The sequence below is a fragment of the Daphnia magna genome, linkage group LG1 (assembly GCF_020631705.1).
Source record: "Daphnia magna isolate NIES linkage group LG1, ASM2063170v1.1, whole genome shotgun sequence".
Taxonomy (NCBI): domain Eukaryota; kingdom Metazoa; phylum Arthropoda; class Branchiopoda; order Diplostraca; family Daphniidae; genus Daphnia; species Daphnia magna.
Window position 1 is genome coordinate 3874569 of NC_059182.1, and position 23830 is coordinate 3898398.

At 41.4% G+C, this 23830-nt stretch overlaps 6 protein-coding genes, 2 long non-coding RNA genes and 9 other non-coding genes across 21 annotated transcripts; 13 read left to right on the forward strand and 4 right to left on the reverse strand.

Moving 5' to 3' along the window:
- Positions 1–48: 48 nt before the first annotated feature.
- On the forward strand, positions 49–4553 carry LOC116931414 (calcium-activated chloride channel regulator 4). Of its 3 annotated transcripts, XM_032939003.2 has the most exons (17): positions 49–275; positions 354–488; positions 581–743; positions 848–1140; positions 1206–1336; positions 1433–1553; positions 1611–1699; positions 1767–1899; positions 1966–2111; positions 2172–2547; positions 2612–2738; positions 2804–2894; positions 2965–3179; positions 3253–3329; positions 3398–3542; positions 3617–4141; positions 4202–4553. In XM_032939003.2, exons 1-16 carry the CDS (start codon positions 93–95, stop codon positions 4138–4140), a joined length of 2949 nt encoding a protein of 982 aa, XP_032794894.2. In that variant the 5' UTR covers positions 49–92; the 3' UTR covers position 4141; positions 4202–4553. The 3 variants fall into 3 exon arrangements, with proteins under 3 accessions (XP_032794894.2, XP_032794893.2, XP_032794895.2); XM_032939002.2 differs by having other exon boundaries at positions 3617–4553; XM_032939004.2 differs by having other exon boundaries at positions 50–275; positions 1445–1553; positions 3617–4553.
- Positions 4470–12293, reverse strand: LOC116931419 (keratin-associated protein 19-2). 3 transcript variants are annotated; one of them, XM_032939014.2, is made up of 3 exons: positions 12134–12231; positions 4762–4924; positions 4470–4666 (listed from the first exon to the last, which is right to left on the reverse strand). In XM_032939014.2, the coding sequence occupies exons 1-3, from the start codon at positions 12149–12151 to the stop codon at positions 4617–4619; spliced, it is 231 nt and encodes a 76-aa protein (XP_032794905.1). In that variant the 5' UTR covers positions 12152–12231; the 3' UTR covers positions 4470–4616. The 3 variants fall into 3 exon arrangements, 2 of the variants coding, with proteins under 2 accessions (XP_032794905.1, XP_032794904.1); XM_032939013.2 differs by lacking the exon at positions 12134–12231 and adding an exon at positions 5035–5192; XR_006642718.1 differs by lacking the exons at positions 4470–4666; positions 4762–4924 and adding exons at positions 11564–11785; positions 11880–12033 and having other exon boundaries at positions 12134–12293.
- Positions 7203–11593, forward strand: LOC116931415 (calcium-activated chloride channel regulator 4). Its single transcript, XM_032939007.2, has 16 exons — positions 7203–7411; positions 7488–7622; positions 7708–7864; positions 7980–8272; positions 8357–8478; positions 8572–8683; positions 8768–8856; positions 8925–9057; positions 9126–9271; positions 9334–9709; positions 9783–9909; positions 9985–10075; positions 10144–10358; positions 10435–10511; positions 10598–10742; positions 10810–11593. Exons 1-16 carry the CDS (start codon positions 7229–7231, stop codon positions 11331–11333), a joined length of 2925 nt encoding a protein of 974 aa, XP_032794898.2. The 5' UTR covers positions 7203–7228; the 3' UTR covers positions 11334–11593.
- A 1200-nt stretch (positions 12294–13493) lies between the features above and the next one.
- On the forward strand, positions 13494–13566 carry Trnar-ccu. The gene has a single exon. It is a non-coding gene; the product is annotated as a tRNA-Arg (tRNA).
- A 246-nt stretch (positions 13567–13812) lies between these two features.
- On the forward strand, positions 13813–13932 carry Trnai-uau. The gene is made up of 2 exons: positions 13813–13850; positions 13897–13932. It is a non-coding gene; the product is annotated as a tRNA-Ile (tRNA).
- Positions 13933–14003: 71 nt separating this feature from the next.
- Positions 14004–14710, reverse strand: LOC123469784 (neuropeptide-like protein 31). Its single transcript, XM_045169073.1, has 3 exons — positions 14549–14710; positions 14225–14447; positions 14004–14158 (listed from the first exon to the last, which is right to left on the reverse strand). Exons 1-3 carry the CDS (start codon positions 14660–14662, stop codon positions 14121–14123), a joined length of 375 nt encoding a protein of 124 aa, XP_045025008.1. The 5' UTR covers positions 14663–14710; the 3' UTR covers positions 14004–14120.
- A 1079-nt stretch (positions 14711–15789) lies between these two features.
- Positions 15790–15862, forward strand: Trnar-ccu. Its single transcript has one exon. It is a non-coding gene; the product is annotated as a tRNA-Arg (tRNA).
- Positions 15863–16024: 162 nt separating this feature from the next.
- Positions 16025–16144, forward strand: Trnai-uau. The gene is made up of 2 exons: positions 16025–16062; positions 16109–16144. It is a non-coding gene; the product is annotated as a tRNA-Ile (tRNA).
- Positions 16145–17025: 881 nt separating this feature from the next.
- Trnal-uaa lies at positions 17026–17146 on the forward strand. The gene is made up of 2 exons: positions 17026–17063; positions 17111–17146. It is a non-coding gene; the product is annotated as a tRNA-Leu (tRNA).
- A 194-nt stretch (positions 17147–17340) lies between these two features.
- LOC116931417 (neuropeptide-like protein 31) lies at positions 17341–17992 on the reverse strand. Its single transcript, XM_032939009.2, has 3 exons — positions 17845–17992; positions 17516–17747; positions 17341–17455 (listed from the first exon to the last, which is right to left on the reverse strand). Exons 1-3 carry the CDS (start codon positions 17860–17862, stop codon positions 17433–17435), a joined length of 273 nt encoding a protein of 90 aa, XP_032794900.2. The 5' UTR covers positions 17863–17992; the 3' UTR covers positions 17341–17432.
- Positions 17993–18650: 658 nt separating this feature from the next.
- Positions 18651–19338, forward strand: LOC123469944. The gene is made up of 2 exons (XR_006643213.1): positions 18651–19046; positions 19117–19338. It is a non-coding gene; the product is annotated as an uncharacterized LOC123469944 (long non-coding RNA).
- A 772-nt stretch (positions 19339–20110) lies between these two features.
- Positions 20111–20183, forward strand: Trnar-ccu. The gene has a single exon. It is a non-coding gene; the product is annotated as a tRNA-Arg (tRNA).
- Positions 20184–20338: 155 nt separating this feature from the next.
- LOC123466456 (proline-rich protein 3-like) lies at positions 20339–21381 on the reverse strand. The gene is made up of 3 exons (XM_045169304.1): positions 21183–21381; positions 20980–21108; positions 20339–20911 (listed from the first exon to the last, which is right to left on the reverse strand). The coding sequence occupies exons 1-3, from the start codon at positions 21186–21188 to the stop codon at positions 20414–20416; spliced, it is 633 nt and encodes a 210-aa protein (XP_045025239.1). The 5' UTR covers positions 21189–21381; the 3' UTR covers positions 20339–20413.
- A 26-nt stretch (positions 21382–21407) lies between these two features.
- Positions 21408–22853, forward strand: LOC116931421. Its single transcript, XR_004398956.2, has 3 exons — positions 21408–21653; positions 22285–22414; positions 22481–22853. It is a non-coding gene; the product is annotated as an uncharacterized LOC116931421 (long non-coding RNA).
- On the forward strand, positions 22085–22202 carry Trnai-uau. The gene is made up of 2 exons: positions 22085–22122; positions 22167–22202. It is a non-coding gene; the product is annotated as a tRNA-Ile (tRNA).
- A 490-nt stretch (positions 22854–23343) lies between the features above and the next one.
- On the forward strand, positions 23344–23462 carry Trnai-uau. The gene is made up of 2 exons: positions 23344–23381; positions 23427–23462. It is a non-coding gene; the product is annotated as a tRNA-Ile (tRNA).
- Positions 23463–23750: 288 nt separating this feature from the next.
- Trnar-ccu lies at positions 23751–23823 on the forward strand. The gene has a single exon. It is a non-coding gene; the product is annotated as a tRNA-Arg (tRNA).
- Positions 23824–23830: the final 7 nt, after the last annotated feature.

A 23830-nucleotide genomic window follows, 5' to 3' on the forward strand; every position in this document is an offset into this window, starting at 1 on the left:
AGATAAGGAACTCGACTGTCGAAACACGTTGAAAGGAACCTAAATAAGAGAAGTCCGTTCCCAACTGCGAATGAAATCGCCAGTCTGAAAGAATGGGCAGGACAGTGTTGACTCGATTATTTGCGCTCGTGCTCGTCATTCATTGCACGGGATGGATGGGCAGTTCAGCTGCTACACGAGTGAGTCTCGTCGACAATGGCTACGTCGATTTGGTGTTCGCCATCAGCGATGCAGCACCTCAGGATCAATCCGACATCATCATTAAAAACATCAAGGTATTCATCACAACATTCTCTCCAATAATTCAATGCAGTTAATGATTGATTGATTTATTTTCTGAAATTGGAAATTAGAAAATGATTTTAGACGCATCTCCTGTGCTATACGTGGCGACTGGCGATCGTGCCTATTTCAAAAGTGTCCTAATTCTCATTCCCCAATCGTGGAAGGATGTGGAGGCAAATGCCAGCAGTTGGGAAACGTTTGAAGTTCGTATACGGTCATTATTCGTCATTTTTGTTTTTATCTCATGGGAAATAGTATAAATGCCTTTATTGTGTGGTTGCAATCCGACGATTAGAAAGCTGACGTCATCGTGGACGCGCCCAACCCGAGGCACAAAGATGTGCCCTACACCCGACAGAACGGCAAATGCGGCGAACGAGGTGAAAAAATCCATTTGACACCCAATTATGTGGCCACCCTTGATCAAGAGAACAACAATCAGGCGTACGGCAAACCAGGTAGGCGAAAAATAAGACATTTATCTCGCCCGCATTTGATGTTCGAATGTTGAGCAACACTGATTACTCGGTCTTCATTTATTTAAAAAAAAAAAAAAAAAAAGGCAAAGTCTTCGTCCACGAATGGGCTCATTATCGCTACGGTGTTTTTGATGAATACGGGACACGGGGCGACACCAATTTCCCACTTTTTTATCGCGTGCAAGGCGAGAAGAAGCCGGTGCCCAACATGTGCGCTAATAAACCGGCTGTTTTCAATGTTCGTGACATTAGCAACAATTCGTCCGACTGCAAAATCGATCCGGTCACGAAGAATTACGACGAAAATTGCGCATTTGAATTTAACAAGTTTTACAGGCCGGATACATCTTTGGCGTCCTATCATCAAATCGATTCGGTATTTAATCAAAATTTAATTTGAAAAACAAAGAGGACCCATTTGATTTACCAGTCGATTGGTAGGTGGTTCATTTCTGCAAGGATAACCAAGAACACGCGCACAAATCGGAAGCTCCAACTAAACACAATGCCATGTGTGGAGGTGTCAGCGTTTGGACGGTCATTATGCGCAGTCCTGACTTTAAAGATAACAAGTAAAAATTACATGCTACCACATGTTAATTATTTGAATTGAGCTATAGCGTGGAACTTAAAAACAAAAAAAAAAAATCCAACTTTTCTCTTTACATGTCAACGAAAAGGACAAAACAGGTCGATTTGGACAAAATGCCGACGGAATTCAACATCGTTCGGTCGAGTGGATCGCGATTCGTTCTAGTGGCTGACGTTTCCGACAGCATGAGAATCTGCGTAAGTCATAATCTTAATCGGAATTTGGTTACCGCTGAGCTTGATGGATGTTTATAGAATCGTATCGATAAACTGGGTGAATCTGTGCGCGCCTGGATCAAACACGATCTACCCACTGGAAGCAAACTGGGAATGATTATGTTCAGGTACGTCCTTCAAATTCCGCAATTTGTAATGCAGCAAAATTTAACGATTTGTTTTTTTGTTTTTTAGTTCGATGGCTCATGTGGTCAGCGATTTGCAAGTCATCACCGACATGAATTCACGGCAAGAGATGATGAAAAAAGTGCCCAGTCAATTGTTTTCTGCTACTTGTATCGGATGCGGACTCGATCTCGCTGTCCAGGTAAACCGTTCATCCCAAAACACTTTGAGTTTCAAATTCTTTTGCTGTAATCTCTGTATTCGTTAGATGCTTCAATCATCAAATAGCACAGAAGCAGGTGGAATCATCGTCCTGGTTACCGATGGCAAAAATTCACCGGGTTATCTCACCATCGCCGACGTACAAAAGGACATCATTGACGCGGGCATCCGCGTCGTCAGCGTCGCCTTCGGGTTCGTTGATTCCAATTAGCACTTAAAAAAAATACAAGTGAATCACGCGTAGTTTAACAGGGAACAAGCGGATAAGAACATTGAGCAACTTGCTGACATAACCGATGGCAAAAGTTATTTCATTCGCGACGATGATACGAGCGAAGCCCTCGAACAGGCGTTTTTGGGCGCTTGTACGTACCAGTCGAGTGTCAACAGCAGCGATTTGCAATTCAAGTTGTTCGAAAGAACAGCCTCAGCTGATCAATCACCAACGGACATCAATGGCGGTTTCGATGTTGATCCGACGGTCGGTCGAAATTTGAAACTGAGCATTTTTAATCTAGAGAAACTGGCAAATTTAGAGTCGATGGAACTGACGGCACCTGATGGTCATGTCGTCAGCAAGATCGACTATCAAACGACCACAGCTTCGGTCACGGTAGACTTGGCTATGGTATTAACCAAAATCGAAGTAGTGCTGCTTAATATTCAAGTTAAAATCCAACTGGTTCGTGTAGGTCGGTAGATGGGCCCTGAACATTAAGTTAAACAGCCCGCAAACGAAATCGGTATTGGTCACTGTTACAACTCAACTGCGTCCGGACGTTAAGACACCGATCACTACCAAATGTTGGGTACCCAACGGTATGTAAACGTTATTCTAATCGTGTTTAATGATTTAATAGTTTCATTCTTTTATTGTCTTTTAGGAGCTGATATTAAAAACGCCAATAACAACCGAATTCGAATTCACGCTGAGGTGTGGAAGGGATCGCATCCTGTTACTGGAGCCACAGTCAGGTAATTTTCGTATATGCGGCGTTATTTATTTTGAATTTTTTTTCTTAAATTTGTACATTGAATTGGGAAGAGCTTTCTTGGTGAAACCAAACGACGAGTCGGAAGTTTTGGATCTGCTGGACAATGGAGTCAACGCCGATACCGTAGCCGATGATGGCGTCTATTCCAAGTATTACACCAACGCCACTCAGCAGGGTCGCTACACGGTCCAATGCCAGGTGATTAGCAACAACGACACTGCCCAGGGTTTAGGCTTTTTCGGCTCGGCCAGCCCTCAGCTTCACGGTACGAAGAACACCCTCTCCATTTGATGCAACAGTTTTTGATTTACTACCATGTTACATGTTATAAAATGCAGGTAATTTAATTGATGGAAACGACAATGCAACTCCCATCTCCAGTTTTACCCGCATCGCTTCTGGTGGTTCATTTCAGGTTTTTCTCTTTGATTTTTATCTGAATTCTAAATTGATCAAATGATTGGCGAATTTTTGTGATACAAGGTGGAAATTCCCGTGCAAAGTTACGACGCTTATCCACCAGGTGAAGTCACAGATCTTGCTGTCATGTTAGTTAATGACACAGCGACAAACATCACGATCGGACTGCAATGGACCGCTCCCGGTGACGAACTCGATGCGGGCACTGGTAAATTTTCGCCATTCACTTCACGCAATCGAATTTTCAAAGTTTAATTGTACTCGATCTTTTGTCGGGCACAGTTGCTTATTATGAACTGAAGTATTCAGACATCGCGGCCGACGTAATGAATTCCAACTTTGACGATGAATCTTCTGTTCGCAAGAGGCGCTCTGTCATCAAAGAAGATGATCTCGTGGCCGGTTCGCTCGAACCAATTGAAGCTGGCTCCTTGCAAACGGCCACCTTCATGCTCTCCGATATCCAGCGTGAAAGACCTTATTATGTTGCACTGCGGGCCGTGGACAAGGCCAACAATACTGGGCAAGTCTCCAACTTGGTCGTTTTCTTCGTTCCGGACAAATCGGCATTGCTGATTGTGGAGGATTTCAACGGAGATTTGGAAGGATCCACTGGATTTGAAACAAGGGATATCATCTACGTGAAGCAGTCGGGCGTTCGCGTCACCTCGTTATTGGTTGCAGCCTTTGGGCTTATTTTAATCGCCTGTCTGTGTGTGACCCTGCTAATGGCCGTCATCAAACACACTAAAGCCCATTCATCCTACGCTGGTATTCCGGCTAGTAAAAATCACGATTTACCTTGAATTTAGTCTATAAACTCGAGGTAAATTTAATGTATCCTTTTTCAAAGCTCCTCATGTATCCTTTGCCTAGCAATTTTCCAATTTTACTAAACAAAAACAAGCAATCAACGTGTGCCAACAGTCGTGAGTGTTAACCCTTGTGCGTTTGAAAGCCAAATTAGTTTGCAACGAGAGAAAGAATCAATTTTAGCAATTACATAGTTGGCAGGATGGAACAGTCATATAGTAAAGAGCTGATGCATTCCTTTCAACTGACCTGATTCTTTTCGGTATTTGCAGTCATCCTTATCACTGACGCTTTAATGAACTAAGTCATAATTGTACCACAGTTTTGCTTTACCATGTTTATTCCCAAAAATATGTAATCTAATGCTTGCTGGTTATGTGGATAGAGAATAGAGATATACAACGAATGCTAGTGTATCATGAGATATGAAAAAAAATAAAAGTCTTGCATGAATTCATCAAGACGTTGCTCAATAGCCGTATCCGCTGTAATAGCCATGTCCGTATCCAGCGCTATAGCCTGCAGTTCCCACAACCCATGATACATTTAAAAATTAATATCTTTACTTAAACATTAACAATTGTTTCCAGATTAGTAAACACACAAAAAATTACCTCCATATGGATAGCCATATCCGCCATATCCACCATATCTACCATATCCACCGTAGCCTCCGTAGCCTCCGTAGCCTCCGTAGCCTCCATGGCCATAATATAATTTGACTTTTGTCGCCATTGCCATAGCGACGAGCATCAAAGCAACCACGAGCAATGTAATCTATACAATAGATAAAAAGAAAGCGGGTGGAATGCGTATGCATGCATTAGATGGGACATTTTTTTTTTTTTTTGCTTCAGAAATATTTAATAATTATAATTTTAGTATACTTTCAAATTAGCTGCCATTGTGTTTGACGAACTGAGACGATCTTTTGTGCGAGCGTAATCTTCCTAGAAGCAGTTGTGGGGAAGTTGTGACGAACCGGTTTGAACGCTCCGGCTTTTATGCCGATTCCTCGACGATATAGGCAGAGATAAAGAAAAGAAAATAGCCGGACGGATGCGGCGTGGTAGAAATCTGCGAATCACTACCGAAGGCAGCCCTCCATATCGAACTACGAAGGTTACCACCCAACTGCCATCACATGCACATACTGCAAACAGAAAAGTTAAAGGAAATTTGCAAAACCAAAAAAGAAAGTCATGATACAGCAAAATTCTAAAAAAATAGTTCGATGTATCAATTTAAAAAAAAAAAATGTATGCAAATTCATACCATTCAAAATGCACAGCTCATCTCTCAGCTCATAGAAACAACGAACGAATGCAATCAAACAATATGAAAATAGCTTATATCCAGCCATATAAAAATGAATTGCTGAAAGAGGGCGCACCTAGTTGTTGCAGTCAAATAGAGCTGTTTGTCCTTCTTTCTATTTTAAATCTATGTCCTGACCTGAATATTTTCTCTTCTGAGCAATTTCCCCAATAGTTTCGTCACAAAAGTGTACCACCACGTGCCGTGCCAGGAGTTTACTGGTACGCGTGCTCTTGAAATTTATCGACACGTGGGCGTTGGAGAACGCGAGTGAAAGGCAACTGCCAAAGACGAGAGAGTTTGCTATCGAAATATGTCGTTGTGGGTCTAACAGGCGAATTCCATCAAGAAGAAAACGAAAATTCTTGTGAACAAACACGCGTGTCAAGCGTCGTTTTTATAGAGTCTAACATCGTCTCGGTGTGCTGAATCATCAAACAATAACGCATATTCGGCTGACATTGTCATTCACGTATAACGACGAGTAATTGGCCACTAACTAGCTGTTCATTTTTCGTCTTCGTTTCACAGAGACTGAAACGAAATTCCATTCTTAAATTTCATAGAATTCCATTCGGCATTGGCGTTTTTTAGGTGAATACCTTACCCTTCCCTATAGCAGTTGAATAACTTACCCTTCCTTATGGCAGGTGCACCTTTTTGGGGGGTCTATTTCTTACCCTACCTTCTCTTGTTCTCGAAGGGTCTCGTTTAGTCTTTGTCCTCAGCTCCAGTATACTATCCCCAGACCACGTTACAACAGACTTCAACTGCCAATCTTTACTTTTGAAAGCCTCATGTTTGGCACCCCTGGTGAGATGATGTTTCATTCTTACCAGTTCCATTGTTTCAAAACGGATGGTCGTTGGTCGTGTCTGCGAAAAATGTTGATCCTACACGCCAAAACTGTGCACCTAAACTTGCAGAGGCTGACAAAGTGATGACTGCAAGTCGGCCAATAGTTCAACGAGAGCACGTCGTGAATGGTTTCTTGCAACCGCTGATATCTGGGTCGCAACAGGTCATTACGTTCGTTACGATGCATCGCTTTGAGAGCGTTCGATTGCAGTGGGCAGTGCCGCTTTGCCATCCGACATTGTATCCGTACAATGTCCTACGGACGAGCCGGCGTCAGGCTTGTCAACCAAAGCCCCCTATCCCTATATAATTTATATGCTTGAGTTTAATGTGGACGTGACGAAATGAAGCGGAAAGGTTTGGATTAAATACGTTGCACAAGTACCGTATAGCTGTTAACAAAGTTTAACAGGTAAGGATTATGTCTGGATTTGAAACTGTTGGTTATAAGAAGGCTATTGATGTTTACCTTATGTATAGTGTAAATACCAGCTCTATATCTGCTAGAGAGAATTGTGAAATTCTAGGGGATTAAGAACAAAGTCTGTCGTTAACGTATATAGAGGCCCAACCTCTACAATCGTTACATTTATATTTTGAAGTAGTAAAAAAAAAACAAGCGAAAGAGTGGGCACAAGTATTTAACTTTATTAGTCGCTGTACATTTATTGCCATGGCGGTAACGGACAGTAAAGAAACGAATTAAAAAGACGTCAAGGAATAAATTCTCGGGTGAGATTTCAAATCCTCTGCCACTTTTGGTTTAAAAAAAATGCCCTATTTAGCGCTTATTACCCTCTTTTAAGATGCAGCCAAGATAAGGGACTATACAATGTCTTGACGCACCCGAGAGCAACTCAAATAAAAGGAGTCAATTCCAACCGCTGAAATCACCAGTCTGAACAAATGGACACGACGATGTTGACTCGATTGTTTGCGCTCGTGCTCGTCATTCATTGCACGGGATGGGTTGGCAGTTCAGCTGCTACACGAGTGAGTCTCGTCGACAATGGCTACGTCGATTTGGTGTTCGCCATCGGCGAAGCAGTACCGCAGAATCAATCCGACATCATCATTGAAAACATCATGGTATTCATCACAACATTCACTACTAATTCAATACAGTTAATGATTGATTGATTTATTTTCTGAAATTGGCAATTAGAAAATGGTTGAAGACGCATCTCCTGTGTTATACGTGGCGACTGGCGATCGTGCCTATTTCAAAAGTGTCCGAATTCTCATTCCAAATTCGTGGAAGGATGTGGAGGCAAATGTCAGCAGTTGGGAAACGTTCGAAGTTCGTATTATACACGCTCATTTTTCCTCATTTTGTACAACTCTTTTGATATGCCTTTATTTTGTGGTTGAAATGCGACGATTAGAAAGCCGACGTCATCGTGGACACGGCCAACCCGAAGTATCAAGACAACCCGTACACCCAACAAACGCGCGGCTGCGGCGAACCTGGCGACAAAATCCATTTGACACCCGAATATGTGGCCCATCTCGACCATAACCATCAGCTGTACGGCAAACCAGGTAGGCGAAAAATAAGACTTTATTTTGCCCACATTTGATGTTCGAATGTTGAGCAACATTAATCACTGGGTCTTCAACAAAAAAAATAAATAAATAAAAAACGAATTAAAAATAGGCAAAGTCTTCGTTCACGAATGGGCCCATTATCGCTACGGCGTATTTAACGAATACGGGACACCGGACGACGACAAATATCCACTTTTCTATCTCAAGACAAGTGATAACAAATTGTTGCCCAATTTGTGCACTGATTTACCGCCCATCTTCACTCTATACGATGAAAGCAAAAATTCACCCAATTGCAGAACCGACCCGGCGACGGGTCTTTACGACAAAAATTGCAGATACCGATTGGACAAACTTTACAAGCCGGTTTCATCTCTGATGGCCAATCATTCCTTGGATTCGGTACTAAATTGAAATTGAATTTGAATTTTAAAAAAAAAGAAAAGACAAGAAAAGGACGCATTTGATTGACGTGTCGATCGACAGGTGGTTCATTTCTGCGATGAAAACATGCACGTCAAAGAGGCAAAAACTGCCCACAATGCCATGTGCGGAACTGATAGCGTTTGGAAGGTCATTATGCGCAGCCCTGACTTTGCGACAGACAAGTAGAAATTGAATGATAATTATTAGAATTGAGCTAAAGCGTGGAACTGTAAAACAAAAGACATTGAACTTTTCCTTTACATATCAACGAAAAGAAATCAACCGGTCGATTTGGACACAATGCCGACGGAATTCAGCATCATTCGATCGAAAGGACCCAAGCGATTCGTCCTAGTGGCTGACGTTTCCGATAGCATGCGAATCAGCGTAAGTCACTTATAATTGTGTCGCGATTTATTCCAATGGTTGAGAGAGACTCAGATCGATGGATGATGTTTATATACGTATTAGAATCGCAACGTTAAACTGGCTGAAGCTACACGCTCCTGGATCAAAGACGACCTACCCTCCGGAAGCAAACTGGGAATCGTTTGGTTCAGGTTCGTTCATCCTATCCTCATCCATTTTCAACGAAAAGCACAGTTTACAGTGAAACAACGTCCTTTAGTTCGATGGCTCATGTAATCAGCGAACTGCAAGTCATCACCGACTCGAAGTCACGACTAGAGATGATGAAAAAAGTGCCCAGTCAATTGTTTTCTGCTACTTGTATCGGATGCGGCCTCGATCTCGCTGTCAAGGTACATTCCGTTAAGCCTTAACGCCCATAAGTATCAAATTCTTGTACTGTAACCTTTGTATTCGACAGATGCTTACAGAAAACGAGGATGAAGAGAAGGGTGGAACCATCGTCCTGGTTACCGATGGCAAAAGTTCACCAGGTTATCTCACCATCGCCGACGTAGAACAGGACATCATTGAAGCGGGCATCCGCATCATCAGCGTCGCCTTCGGGTTCGTTTATTCCAATTACCCCATACGAAAAATTGACAAGTTAATGACGCGTAGTGTAACAGGAACAAAGCGAACGAGGACATTGAGTACCTTGCCGACCTAACGGATGGCAAAAGCTATTTCATTCACGACGAAGATACGAGCGAAGCCCTCGAACAGGCTTTTTTTGGCGCTTCCACGCAACAATGGAATGTTCAGAACAGCGAATTGAAATTCAAATTGTTAGAATTAAGACTGGAAGCTAACAAAGCTCTGGGCATCGAAGGCAGTTTCAATGTAGATCCGTCGGTCGGTCAAAATTTGAAACTGACCGTTTTCAATCTAGAGAAGCAGACGAATTTAGATTCGATGGAACTGATGGACCCTGAAGGAAATGTCGTTACCAACGTCGAACAACATGGAACGACCACAGCTTCGGTCACCGTACCTTTGGCTAAGGTAATAACCAAAACCGAAGAACTGCTACCGTCTTTTTTTTTTTTTTTTGAGTTGTAATTCAACTGGTTCGTAGATTGGCAGATGGAACCTGAAGGTCAAGTTAAGCAGAGCGCAATCTTCATTGCTGTTAGTCACTGTTACAACTCAGGGGCGTCCAGACGTTAAGATACCCATCACCACTATTTGCAAGATTCCCCAAGGTACGTAGTACGTTGATGATTTGAATCATCCTTTACGCATTATAGTATATAGTTGCCTGCTCTTATTGGTTGTAGGACCTGATATTAAAGACGCCCAAAATAATCACATTCGAATTCACGCTGAGGTGCGCAAGGGAATGTCTGCAGTTCTTGGAGCCAAAGTCAAGTAATTTTCGTATTACAACTGGGTTTTTTGTTTTTGTTTTTCTTCAATTTGTCAATTGAATTGCGAAGAGCTTTTCTGGTGAAACCAGACGGTGAGTCGGAAATTTTGGATCTGATGGACAATGGCACCAACGCTGACACCTTCGCCGATGATGGCGTCTATTCCAGGTATTTCACCGGCGCCACTATGAAAGGTCGATACACGGTCAAATGCCAGGTGGTTAGCAATGACGACACCCTAATTAGCCAAGGCTTTTTCGGATCGGCCAGCCTTCAGCTTCACGGTACGAAGAACATCCTATCCCTGTGACGCAACACATTTGGAATGACTATATGTTGTTACAATGTTTTAATATGCAGATAACGTCTTCAATGGAACCGACGAGGGAATTCCTCTGACCAGTTTTACCCGAATCGCTTCTGGTGGATCGTTTCAGGTGTTTTATTATTTTTTTTCATTCTTCTTTTTTTTTTTTTAACGGATTCTCAAACTCGTGAATTGAATGGTGAATGTGTATACAAGGTGGGAATTCCCGTGTCCAGTTACGATGCCTATCCACCAGGTGACGTCAGGGATCTTTCTGTTACGTTAGTTAACGACACTGTCACAAACGTCACGGTCGAATTGAAATGGACCGCTCCCGGTGACGAACTCGATACGGGCACTGGTAAATACATGAATGTTGTTATTCTCGTTATGCAATCGATCATTTTATTTGATCTTTTGACATGCAGTTTCTCGCTACGAGCTGAAGTATTCAGAAATTGTGGACGACGTGATCAACTCCAACTTCGACGATGAATCTTCTGTTCGCAAGAGGCGCTCCGTCGTCAAAGAAGATGATCTCGTGGCCGGTTCGCTCAAACCAATCGAAGCTGGCTCCTTGCAAACGGCCACCTTCCGTCTGACCGACGTCCAACCGGAAAGACCTTATTACATAGCATTACGGGCAGTGGACAAGGCCGACAATGCTGGCCAAGTCTCCAACTTGGGCGTTTTCTTCGTATCGCATAAATCGGCATTGCTCATTGGGGACGACTTCAACATGAAGTTGGAAGGATCTTCTGGATTTGAAGCAAGAGATATCATCAATGTGAATCAATCGGGCTATCACGTCACCTCGTTATTGGTCGCAGCCTTTGGGCTTATTTTGATCGCCTGTCTGTGTGTGGCCCTGTTGATGGCCATCATCAAACACGTTAGAGCCTATTCGGTCTACGTTGGTGTTCCGACTAGTAAAAATCACGATTTACCTTGAGTTAATGCAATAGACTCGAGGTAAATTTAAAAAATGCCCCAAACATTTTTCGATTTTAGATAAGACTAATAACCAATCTACGTAGAACAGTACCGAGTGGTGGCGGTGTGATCAGTCTATAGCGATTACAGAGTTAACAGGACGAAACAGAGCCATACAAGAGCTGATGCAATCCTTGCAACTGTCCTAAGACCTTCAACAGTATTTCCAAATGATTCGTGTCAATTCAATTTAAATAAATGGATTCTTTCTGTATTGCAGAATTGCTTAGCCATGCTTTATTTGAAAAATAGTACAATGTATATGCCTGCCGGGTATGTGCATACAAATATAAAACGAAGGTAAGTGTATCAGGATTTTTAAAAACAACACAAGTCTTGCGTTCACTCATCAAGACGCTGCTCAATAGCCGTATCCGCTGTAATAGCCATGTCCGTATCCAGCGCTATAGCCTGCAGTTTCCACAATAAATGATAAATTTAAAAATTAATATCTTTACTTTAACATTAATAATTGTTTCCAGGTTAGTAAACAAACAAAAAATACCTCCATATGGATAGCCATAGCCGCCATATCCACCATATCCACCATATCCACCATATCCACCATAACCACCATAACCACCATGGCCATAATATATTTTGACTTTTGTCGCCATTGCCATAGCGACGAGCATCAAAGCAACCACGAGCAATGTAATCTATACAATAGATTTTAAAACAGCGGGTAGAATGCGTACGCATTCATCAGATGGGACTTTTTTCTGCTTTAAAAATGTTTAATGATTTAAAATAAAGTACTTTCAAATTAGTGGCCATTGTGTTTGACGAACTGAGATGATCTTTTGTGCGAGCGTTATCTTCCTTGAAGCAGTTGTGGGGAAGTTGTGACGAACCGGTTTGAACGCTCCGGCTTTTATACCGATTCCTCGAAGGTATAAGCAGAGATAAAGAAAAGAACCGGATAGAAGCGGTGTAATAGAAATCTGCGAATTGCTACCGACGGCAGCCCTACATATCGAACTACGAAGGTTTCCACCCAACCATATAATGGCATGCACATATATTCAGCACTTTGAAAAATTGAACTGCGCACCTTGTAGTTGCAGTCCAATAGGATTGTCAGGATTGTTGTCCTTATTTTCTATTTTACATCTATGACCTGACCTGTATTTTTCTCTCTTCTGAGCAATCTTCTCGATGGTGTCGTCGCCAAGGTTACCACGCACGGTACCAGGAGTTTACTGGTACGCGTGCTCTTGAAACTTACCGACATGTGGGCGCTAGAGAACGCGAGTGAAAGGCAACTGCCAAAGACGAGAGAGTTTGCTATAAAAATTTATCGTTGTGGGTTAACAGGGGAATTCCTGAAAAAGAAAAAACGTTTTGTTTAAAGTTTACCTCGTCTCGCTGCGCTGATTCTGCGTACAAGAACGGGATGTTCGGCTCTCATGGTAATTCACGTAACGTAACAAGCTACTCATTTTCTCTTCATTTTGTGGAACGTGGACTAAATTAAAACTCCACTCTCGAATTTCCAAATCAATTATTCTCATTCGGCATTGAGAGATTTTGAAGGTGACTTATTTACCGCACTCTTCCCCAGGTGAACATTTTTCGTTGAATTCTTACCCTACCTTTTCCTTTGTTTTTTTGGCGAGTGTCATTAGTCAGTTGGAGTACCACCTGCACCCAGATAGTAAGAAGGCATAAGCTTGTTGCGTCATGACCCTATTCTATTCCACTTAAATTATTTCCTTTTATTTTGACAAATTCTGCGTTTGTTCTTGTTCATTCGACCATGTGGTGTCGTATGGGCCAGAACACAACCACTCTAGTTGGCAGACTCGACATCTTTTTGTTAATCTTTCTTCATCGACACCTTCTTTTAATTACAAGACAAGTCAACCACGTCTTCCGACTGCTGTATAACCTAGGGAAAAGATCCTTTCACACTGTTCTTCACCTTAAATGCGGTACGTAAAATCGCATTCTTCCCATACAATTCGCAGTATCATGAGCTTCTAAAAGGGTTGTACTCTTTTTCGTTGAAGTTCGGAACATTTTTACAGTTGTTTTATTGAAACCCCAGCCCTTATTCCTAACCGGATAATGATAGGCCCTATAGTGATTTGAATAAAAATTTAATCCATGAAAATAAGCCTTTGTGGCCTAATGGATAAGGCACCGGCCTCCTAAGCCGGGGATTGCGGGTTCGAGTCTCGCCAGAGGTAAACTTAGGCATAGGCCTATAGTTAATCTTTCGTTACGTGTCCCGTTACGTGTCCCTGTAATCAAAATTACTTGTGATCATATAGGATTATGATTGCAATCATATTATATATAATATCCCATGTAAGTTGATGATTGTAAGATATCGTAAGCGATGTGACAGTTTGACAATAGCTTCTGCAGTTCTTTGCTTTGGTTGTTTTCTACATTAGAAATTATGATATCATATGTAAGACACAATCTGTATATCTCCAGTGGCGCAGTTGGTTAGCGCATGGTACTTATAGAACAGTAATTAGATGTGCTGATTGATGCTGCAATGGATGAAAGAAATGCCGAGGTCGCGAGTTCGATCCTCGCCTGGAGAATCCGTTTTAATTAGTTGGTTGCAACTGATTTTCATGTTTGCTGCTGTTTCTTTAGAAGCAGATCAAGTATCTTTTTGTTTTTTATTGTGTTTATTCGTGAAAATATGTGAGCTCCATGAATGGGTTTACAATAAAGTCAATGTCGCGTTCGTCAAAACAAAATGTTACATCTTTTGAGTGTAGACAGTTCAGTAGCCGTGACCGCCGTAGTAGCTGTGTCCGTATCCTATGCCACAACGTTGAATTTAATTACTTAAAATTAAAAGTTAAGTAGAAATGACATATTTCTTACCTCCGTTTCCGTGAACATATCCGTTGCTGTATCCATGTCCATATCCATCATATCCACTATATCCGCCATATCCGCCATATCCACCATATCCGCCATATCCGCCATATTCTCCATATCCTCCATATCCGCCATATCCTCCATAACCACCATGGCCATAATATAATTTGACTTTTTTCGCCATGGCCATAGCAACGAACATCAAAGCTACGATAAGCAATGGAATCTGCAACAACAGAAAGAAAACAACAAAGAAAAAAAGAAATTGTGCTTTCACATAAGGTCATACATTTATCTTGCTAAGTTTAATAATATCGTATTTAATACTTTCAAATTGGCTGCCATTTTTCTCTTGAATTGAAACAATGTGTATTGCGCTGGTACGTTGTCTTCTTTGAACTGCAGATGTGGTGTGAGGAACGTTGGTGGGCGTTCCATCATTTATACCATTCCCTGGCGAGAGGCGGAGCAGAAGAAAACCTCGACAACTACAGTTTTTAAAAATGATTCGGCTCTCGCTGGCCCCACCAATACTTTCTCTGCATTTCGTCTTTACTTGCCCGCTGCCGTCAGTATAGTTCCCTGGTACGCGCTGTCGCGGTCTTGAAACAGATCGACACGTGCACTCTGAAGGACCCGACTGAAAGAGAAACTCTCACATTGCGAAAGTACAATCAAATAATACCGTTATTCCACTATATAGAAGAGAAATCTAGACATTTAAAATGCTAGTTTAACTAGCATCTGTGAGCTAGCGAATCATCGTTTTCTTATTCAGTACTGCTGATAGCAAATTAGCAATCAACTACGTATTAATCTTCTTTTCAACAATTCTATAGCGAACAACTCTATTCTTATACAATTTTAGATTACGTAAATGTGAGACTTTGCCGCTTGAGCAAACGGCTTGTTAGAAGTCAAACGTTGCTCTATTTCTTACCCTACCCACCTGGTTTCGAGAGTATCATAAGTCGTTTCAATTGGATCTGCTTCCTGGAAAAAATGGGAAAGAGCTGAACAAGTCATAGCTCCCCCTTCCTACAGTGCAGATTTTGTTGTTTCTTCTACATCTACCGAGGTTTTCCTATCGTGTTTCTTCGAACGTCTCAGTCCATTGCTGAAAGCGACATTGAAACAACGTCGATGTAGTTCTACAGCACAGACGGAGAGGTTTGAGGGCGTGGTTGAGCTTTTGATGTGGCAAATAGAAGATGACGGCAAGCAATCAAAGGAATAGATGGAGAGTCTTCTTTTTTCAACAGGTAGCCCTAAACAAATTAATGATTTAGATTTCTATCAGCTACCTGGATTGGGAAAGGCATTCGGTTAAGTTTGCATGATTTTTCTGGGATGCAATTCTTGGGTCCTCGTTGATGGCAAGCCATAGATTCGGTCCACGATGCCAATGTGGAATTTTATTGGTCACCGTTTAAAGATGAAGAGTGCGTTCCATTTCATGTGTATCCATTTTATTGCCCAAAAGTGTGTATTGAAAACCGCATTTTCAATTTTGAATCGCAATTTTGCAAGTAAAAAGAGATGTTTTCACGCCATTTTAGTGTAAATATGCCTCTGTGGCCTAATGGATAAGGCACCGGCCTCCTAAGCCGGGGACTGCGGGTTCGAGTCCCGCCAGAGGTATTGTCTGAGATATGCTATTAGTAATTTGATATTTCATGAAGGCAGGATGGGACTCTTATAAACTTGTGTCGTTAAGGAACGAACTGTGGGCTAGTTTCTTGATTGTTTATTTAAGAATGTTATTTGTAATGTATATTATGAAAAATGAAATCATGAATAATATCTCCAGTGGCGCAGTTGGTTAGCGCATGGTACTTATATGACAGTAACTAATTGTGCTAGTTAGAGATGCAATGATTGCAAGTAATGCCGAGGTCGCGAGTTCGATCCTCGCCTGGAGAATGTTTTGGAGTTCTTGTTCAGAAACCTATTTTGAAAATGGATTGTACACCTGAATTTGTTGGGCCAAGTATATTTGGTACAATCAACTGAGAGTATCGTGTGATCACAGGTAAGCAATTACCATCTAACAATGTAGTCTAACATGGTCAATTTGTATACGTTAACTTCTATACATTTGGAATTGAAAAAGAGATTACGTCCAATTCATTCGTCGATGGCTGGACGTGAAAACTGCGACGTGGTCTGCAATCTTCCTGAAAAACGAAACGGATTAACATTCCCTGAAAACAGTTGGCATTTTGTTCATTTTGACTTAAGTCGATGAAGGTAATGATGACTATTCTCGTACGTGTTTCATCTACCGCATAGAAAGTGTTTCTGCAAAAAAGTATTCTTCCATACAGCGTTATTCAGATGCCAAGTGAAAGTTCGTTCAAACGTCAACATATCATTTTAAACTTCACAAGCTTCTGTGGCCTAATGGATAAGGCTCCGGCCTCCTAAGCCGGGGATTGCTGGTTCGAGTCCCGGCAGAGGTATAAAATTAATATGGGTGATATTAATCGATGAATTTTGATTGTAGCCTAATTAATGAGACTGGTATACAAAAACAGCAGTTTAACTTATGACAAATACTAGTATGTTCGCTTTGATATTAGTGATTGACTGCCTAGGTCATTGTCAAGCTTTCTGTAAATAGTTACCGAATCTAGGTTTTAAACAGTGTAGAACTAGTCCCAAGTATATTACCCTTTTAAGTACCGTGTAGGCAGAAGAGAACTGAAATCCCTTGTAAATATTTCTATAGAAAACCATTATCGTAAGTTTCTAAAATTTTCTTCTCACAATCTTATGATTGGCATACAACAGATAATTGTATGTCTCCAGTGGCGCAGTTGGTTAGCGCATGGTACTTAAAAGACAGTAGCTAAATGTGCCCATGGAAACAGCCAGTGAATCAGAGTAATGCCGAGGTCGCGAGTTCGAGCCTCGGCTGGAGAATCCGTTTTAATTATTGGGTTGAAACTGCTCTGTTGATACTGAGTTCCCTGCTCTCTGCAAGCAAAGCACCTTAGAAGTTAGTAGCCTACCGCTTGAATCACGTAAACGAAATTGGAACGTCCATCTCTAACGAAGACAAGTTCATCTATAGGCCTACTACATCCACATCAGTTCTTTATTGTTACACAAAGTACTTGTTTAAAATTGTCTTTATTTGTGAAAATAGGTGAATTAAATACATGGGTTTACAATAATGTTATTATACGTCGTTTGACTGTGTGGCAGTTCAGTAGCCGTATCCACCGTATCCTGTGCCACAACGTTGTGTTTTATTACCTTCAAATAAATTACGTAGAAATGACGCGTTACCTCCATTTCCGTGAACGTATCCATTGTCGTATCCATGTCCATATCCTCCATATCCGCTATATCCTCCATATCCACTATGTCCTCCATATCCACTATGTCCTCCATAACCACCATATCCGCTATAACCGCCATATCCTCCATATCCTCCATAACCACCATGGCCATAATATAATTTGACTTTTTTCGTCATTGCCATAGCAACGAACATCAAAGCAACGATAAGAAATGTAATCTGCAACATCAGAAACAAACAAAAACCAGAAATTATGATGCGGGTATACGACAAAGCAAATGGTATGTTGCTCAGTTTAATAAAATATGGTATTTACTTTAAAATTAGCTGCCATTGTTCTCGGGAATTGAGACGATGTATGTTGAGCTGGAACGTTATCTCTTGCGACGAAGCAGCGGATGTGACGAACCTTGCTGAACCTTCCGTCTTTTATATACCATCCTCTGAGACGGGAGGCGGAGCAAAAGAAAGTCTTTAGATGAATGTGGTGCATGGAAATTTCAAGAGTCACCACAATCCTAAAAGGCCTTACGCACAAGAAATAGAAAGTTTTACCATTTTTAACAGGCGGCTGCAAAAGACTAAGTCAAATGAAAAAGGAAAAACATCGCAGAGAAAAATGACATTAACAATTAACGATGGAAGTGTTTCCACAATGCAAACCTCAAGAAAAACAAAAACAGCTAAATTGATTAACCCCCACCCCCACCCCCCCCAAACAAATTAGGCAAAAGGCTTTTCACACTTCTAGTTTACAAAGGTCATCAGAAACAACGGAGACAGTTGACATCAATTAATAGGGGATTCAATAGTGTTGTTGTCCTTATTTCCATTCGACATTTATAATCTGACCTGAATAGGTGTAGCACCTATTATTTTTCTATTGTGCAACCCCTTTACTGGAACCCACCAATACTTTCTCTGCATAGCGTCAACAATTGCCCGGTGCCAGTAGTTCCCTGGTACGCGCGATCTTGAAACTGATCGACACGTGGCGCTCTGTAGGACGCGACTGAAAGAGAGACCTGCTGCACATCGCGAAAGTATATACGTAGGTCTACTCAAAATGAATTTTTAAATAGCTAAAAGGTAACTGGAGAAATCTAGAAACTTTAAGTTCTAGATTACATAAATGTATGACTTTTCAGGTTAAGCAAACGGCCTTGTAGAAGTCAAGCGTTGCTCTGTTTCTTACCATGCCCACCTGGTTTCAAGATCATTAGTCGTTTCAATTCGATCTGCTTCCAACAGAATCAGGGAAAGAGTTTGATAAATCATAGCTCCCCCTTCCCACAGTGCAGATTTTTTTATTTCTTCAACATCTACCGAGGCTTTTCTATCGTGTTTCTTCGAACGTTTCAGTCCATTGCTAGATAGCGACATTGAAACCACGTCAATGTAGTTCTACAGCACAGACGGAGAGGTTTGAGGACGTGTATGAGCTTTTGATGTGGCAAATAGAATATGACGGAAAGCAATCAAAGGAATATTAGACGGAGAGTCTTCTTTTTTCAACAGGTAAGCAAATTAACGGCTTAGATTTCGATCAGCTACCTAGATCATGAAAGGCATTCGGTTAAGTTTTCAGGATCTTTTTGGAATCCATCTCTTGTGCACTCGTTGATGGTCAGTCCCCTCGATAGACTCGGTCCACGATGCACGTGCTACCATATATTGGCCACTGTTGAAAGATGAAGAGTGCGTTCAATCTCATGTGTTTCCATTTTATTGACTAAAAGTGTGTATTGAAAACCGCATTTTCAATTTTGAATCGCAATTTTGCAAGTAAAAAGAAATGTTTTTCACGCCATTTTATTGTAAATATGTCTATGTGGCCTAATGGATAAGGCACTAGTTTCCTAAGCCGGGGATTGCGGGTTCAAGTCCCGCCAGAGGTATTCAAGAAAAAGCTGTTAATGTTGTTAATTAGTTAATTAACAAATTCCCTTTCGAAAAGTTCTCGTACGATCTGGATGGTTACTATTGGGAAATGAAAACTATGTATTAGTCAAGTAAATCCGTAATTTCTAGTCTGTTTTTTAGTGATACTTGTGAATTGATCGAATGGGAAATATTTAATGTATGTCTCCAGTGGCGAAGTTGGTTAGCGCATGGTAGTTATAAGACAGTAACTACTTGTGATGACTTAAATTGTAACGATTGCAAGTAATGCCGAGGTCGCGAGTTCGAACCTCGCCTGGAGAATATTTTGGAGATGTTGTTCAGAACACATTTTGAAAATGGATTGTCTCACAGGTTTATTTGTTTGGCCAATTATCTAGAAGAATCAAGTGAGAATGTCGTGTTTTTACAGGTAAGCAATTGTTATTGTGGGTTCGAGTCCCATCAAAGGTACGACATAATGCCAGGTATTGTCGGTATTAGAATGATGTTCATAATCACTGATGCTGTTAGATGCTAACAGTATCAATTGCGAAGAATGCGATAACATTTGTATTTAGACTTGTAAGACATTGTTCATTCCACTGTCTTTCTTCTTGTTCACAATTGGCAAATTTGTTAACTGCAATTCACAATTAACTTGTTTGCAATTTAAATTCTAATTTGAACAGATGTATTACGCCTTTGTGGCCTAAAGGATAAGGCACCGGCCTCCTAAGCCGGGGATTGCGGGTTCAAGTCCCGCCAGAGGTATAAATATAGTCAGGAGAATAGTACATTACGGATTTCAATGTTCAACATTATTGTTGAAAAGTAGTGTCATTTTGCGTTTGTCATTTAACAGATATTCTCTGATAAAGGCTATATAATGAATAAGAACACAGTAGCCATGCATATATATGTTTTATTAATAGTATGTATATATTTTAATATTTAATTTGACATCTGTTTGATGTATACATATATTTCAGAACGCATTTGGCTTAGTAGTCGCGAACAACGTTACTGGAAGTGATGTAGACGGATCCAGTTGCCGGAACAGTGCTGGGTTGGGCAGGGCGGCCAGGAACGGTGACGGAAGACGTAAAAACTGGTGCGGAGTAAGTACGAGAGGTGGAGGCAGGAGCGGTGACAGCAGGAGAGGCGAAAGCAGGAGATGGGACAGCCGGAGACGTGAAAACGGGTGCGGAGTAAGTACGTGATGATACAGCAGGAGCCGTGACCGGAGGGGAGGTGAATGCAGGTGCGGAGTAAGCCGGTGCGGAGTAGGAGGCAGCGGGGTACTTGGCTTCGCCTTCGTACTTGACATCAGCCGTGTATCCGTAGTCATCAGCTTTGTAGGTCACGATTTGAACACGACCATCGGGCAGTACGACGCGGTAGGTGCCGGTCGTTACTTTGCTGTCGCTGCTCTCGTAGTGCGAGTAGTCGTTGCCATAACCATCGTTGACGGCCCAGTTGAAAGAGTACGGCTGGGCGGGCTGCAAAATGGGCAATCGTTTATTTAGAAACTCTTTGAATTAACGAAAGAAAAGACAATTAGACTTACGTATTCCCCGGTCTCGTAAGTTGAAGCCGAGTAAGAAGGCCTATTGTAAGATGAAGTTGGATACGTTGGGCCTTCTGGGTAAGCGGAATTGGCTGCGGCGACAGCGATCAAGGCGGCCAGTACGAAGAACTTGAAAATTGATAGAGTGATTCTTTAGTACTAAACAGTAGTTTCAAACTATTTGATTGCAGAACCCATTTTACCTGCATGTTGAGAAGTTGGTATACGATGTTTGAGACAGTTGGCTAACTGATGCCCATCGTGCTAATCACCAGCCTTTAAATACCGTCGAGCCACTTCATTGTTGTACTTCTTTTGTGTTGCCTTTTACCATGTTCCAATAAGCGACGTATTTGGTTGCTGTGCCGAAACAATCAGAGAAAGGAAAAGTGTTTGTGTCGCAACTCGTATACTTTGTACTTCTTCAACTGGAAAGTTCTCCAACACCGGGGCTTTCCCCGATGTGTTCTACCTATGTAGTGGACTTACCGGCAAATGCAGTCCGCGTCTGGAATTGCAATCCAATCACCGACTTGTTGTCAACTCGTCCAGAAAGGGAGGCATTCATTTGCTGGAGGCATCACTTTCAATGAATTTCAAGTTTCGTGAATTGAAGCGAAAGGATTTGTTGACCAAAGAAACAAAAACGAACCTAACCCGGACTTTAGTAACAGGTGGGTCACTTTGATGGTAAAGTAGTTAACCCCAAAGCGTATAGACTTTTCAAAATTTTGCTGTCAAGATTTTGCATAAAAGTCGTGACCCAAACCAAACTGTCGAAAAAAAAAAATCCAAACTGAAAGGCAAACGGCATTTTGATATTTCAAAAGTAACCTGCAACCTCTTAAAATAGAAAAATTATTTAATTTATTGCATCATCAACTACAGTGCTATTCAGCGTTTCAGTGCCACTATGGGGCCTTATTCAGATTAGTGATATTCAGCACCGGCTCTGGTCCCGTACGAGTTACAGTCAACGAACAATAGACGTTGAGTGACATATAAGCATTTTAGTCATCAGTTGATTCAGCGAGTTTTGGAATTGGCTGTTGGCCAAAAGAAACCGGGACTGGTTTCATATTGAATATGTTAGGTACATATAATGTCTCCAGTGGCGCAGTCGGTTAGCGCATGGTACTTATATGACAGTGTCTCGTTGTGCTCGTAAATTGATCGATGATAAAGCAATGCCGAGGTCGCGAGTTCGACCCTCGCCTGGAGAATGAGAATTTTTTTAAGTTGAACTAAAGTGATGAGATCGATTATTTATGGCTATTGACAGTTCCATTTAACATTTGACTATAGGCTGGTCGAGTGAGTGTTGTCTCTCCTAATTCTCACGAGCGAATACTGACCGTTTACATCATTTTCGATCATTTTTTCTTATCCGGAATACAACACCACCATCAGGCTGAATGACGTCGCCCTCCTTAAGGTCAATACAAATTCATTTAACTTCAAAATTTTTGTAAATAAAACAGAATTCATTGATTTTCTGCAGTTGACAACGGAAATTCAGTTTGATTCTCGTGATGTCGACTACTCGACTTCATCCCATACGGCGAAGAACTATATAACCAACAATAAGATCAGGCTGTTCATGGCGTGGGGCGCAACTTTTGTATTACGGATGCACCCAACATTTCCCAAACACATAACGTCCTAGTCTACCTGTATCTGTCTACATTATAACGGCTTGAAACAGGAAGGAGATTATGAGTCCGTTAATCTTCAATATGGATACTCCTCTATCTTCCCGCCGACTACTGACGCAACATGCGGAGATTACTCCGGCGCGTTATTTGATTTTAGAACCATGTTTTATTGTTTCATCACATTAGCTGCACGTGAGATTAATCTGTTGAGATCGTATAGTTTCCTCTATACAATGCTATATCTATACGTTCTCAGTTATACTGTTTGTCTATCTACTCTCTCCGTGGTTCTTGCTGGATCGACTTGTCAGTATGATGAAGGGTCACCTTTCGTTCAGGACTACGTTGAACCTGCTGATGATTCATCTGGGGTGATCCCCACTACTGTAGGCATCTTTTCCAAAGACCCGAGATGCGATCCTATTATCAAAAGCGTCTATATACCCGAATGTCGATCTACTATTTTTGGTTTATAAACACAGCCGGCCAAAAGCCAGCCCGACAATTGTAAAGAGTCAAATCGATATTACAACCAGTGTACTCAAGATGGGTACCGATGTCAACATTGAATGGGAATACCCGCGTGAATTGTTGGCGGTTGAAAATCGAAATAGCTTTGATAGCGTCAAAGTAAATGGACGGTTTGATGATTCCTTAAGCTACTAGTGTGTTTAAAATATGGACATCTAGATGAGTTGTGGTCAATATGTCTCCAGTGGCGCAGTTGGTTAGCGCATGGTACTTATAAGACAGTAACTAAATGAGCTAATTGAAAAGTAATGTTTCAGAGTAATGCCGAGGTCGCGAGTTCGAGCCTCGCCTGGAGAATTTTAATTATTTAATATTTTTTCTATTGCATTGCTTGACATTTGTCTGGTAACAAAATGAGTCAATAGGAAAGAAAACGAGGCTGATAAAGTTTTTGTCCAATCCTTAATGCACTCAACGAGCTGTAGTTTAACAGGATTTCAAAATTGGAATGCTTCACCGTGATTGGGAACCCTTAAGAATATGTGAAAAAGTAATTCAAAGAGTTGGGTTCCTATTTACAACAAACCAAGTTCAATATAATAAACATTTCTTTTTAATTATATGTGTGGATTATTAATAATGTGAGCCTTTGTGGCCTAATGGATAAGGCACCGGCCTCCTAAGCCGGGGATTGCGGGTTCGAGTCCCGCCAGAGGTATAAGCTA

What these genes read in the sequence shown, in the direction of transcription:
- LOC116931415 (XM_032939007.2), top strand. Translation starts at nt 7,229, where the DNA reads ATGGACACGACGATGTTGACTCGATTGTTTGCGCTCGTGCTCGTCATT. An exon ending in TCATCATTGAAAACATCATG is followed by an intron (nt 7,412 to 7,487) that starts GTATTCATCACA and finishes ATTGGCAATTAG; the next exon opens with AAAATGGTTGAAGACGCATC. An exon ending in CGAACTCGATACGGGCACTG is followed by an intron (nt 10,743 to 10,809) that starts GTAAATACATGA and finishes TTTGACATGCAG; the next exon opens with TTTCTCGCTACGAGCTGAAG.
- LOC116931417 (XM_032939009.2), bottom strand. An exon ending in ATACGTTCACGGAAATGGAG is followed by an intron (nt 17,456 to 17,515) that starts GTAACGCGTCAT and finishes GTTGTGGCACAG; the next exon opens with GATACGGTGGATACGGCTAC.
- LOC116931419 (XM_032939014.2), bottom strand. An exon ending in ATATGGCTATCCATATGGAG is followed by an intron (nt 4,667 to 4,761) that starts GTAATTTTTTGT and finishes TGGGAACTGCAG; the next exon opens with GCTATAGCGCTGGATACGGA.
- LOC116931414 (XM_032939002.2), top strand. Translation starts at nt 93, where the DNA reads ATGGGCAGGACAGTGTTGACTCGATTATTTGCGCTCGTGCTCGTCATT. An exon ending in CTGGGAATGATTATGTTCAG is followed by an intron (nt 1,700 to 1,766) that starts GTACGTCCTTCA and finishes TTTGTTTTTTAG; the next exon opens with TTCGATGGCTCATGTGGTCA. An exon ending in GGCCAGCCCTCAGCTTCACG is followed by an intron (nt 3,180 to 3,252) that starts GTACGAAGAACA and finishes TATAAAATGCAG; the next exon opens with GTAATTTAATTGATGGAAAC.
- LOC123466456 (XM_045169304.1), bottom strand. An exon ending in CTTACGAGACCGGGGAATAC is followed by an intron (nt 20,912 to 20,979) that starts GTAAGTCTAATT and finishes CCCATTTTGCAG; the next exon opens with CCCGCCCAGCCGTACTCTTT.
- LOC123469784 (XM_045169073.1), bottom strand. Translation starts at nt 14,662, where the DNA reads ATGATGGAACGCCCACCAACGTTCCTCACACCACATCTGCAGTTCAAA. An exon ending in AAATGGCAGCCAATTTGAAA is followed by an intron (nt 14,448 to 14,548) that starts GTATTAAATACG and finishes CTGTTGTTGCAG; the next exon opens with ATTCCATTGCTTATCGTAGC. An exon ending in ATATGTTCACGGAAACGGAG is followed by an intron (nt 14,159 to 14,224) that starts GTAAGAAATATG and finishes GTTGTGGCATAG; the next exon opens with GATACGGACACAGCTACTAC.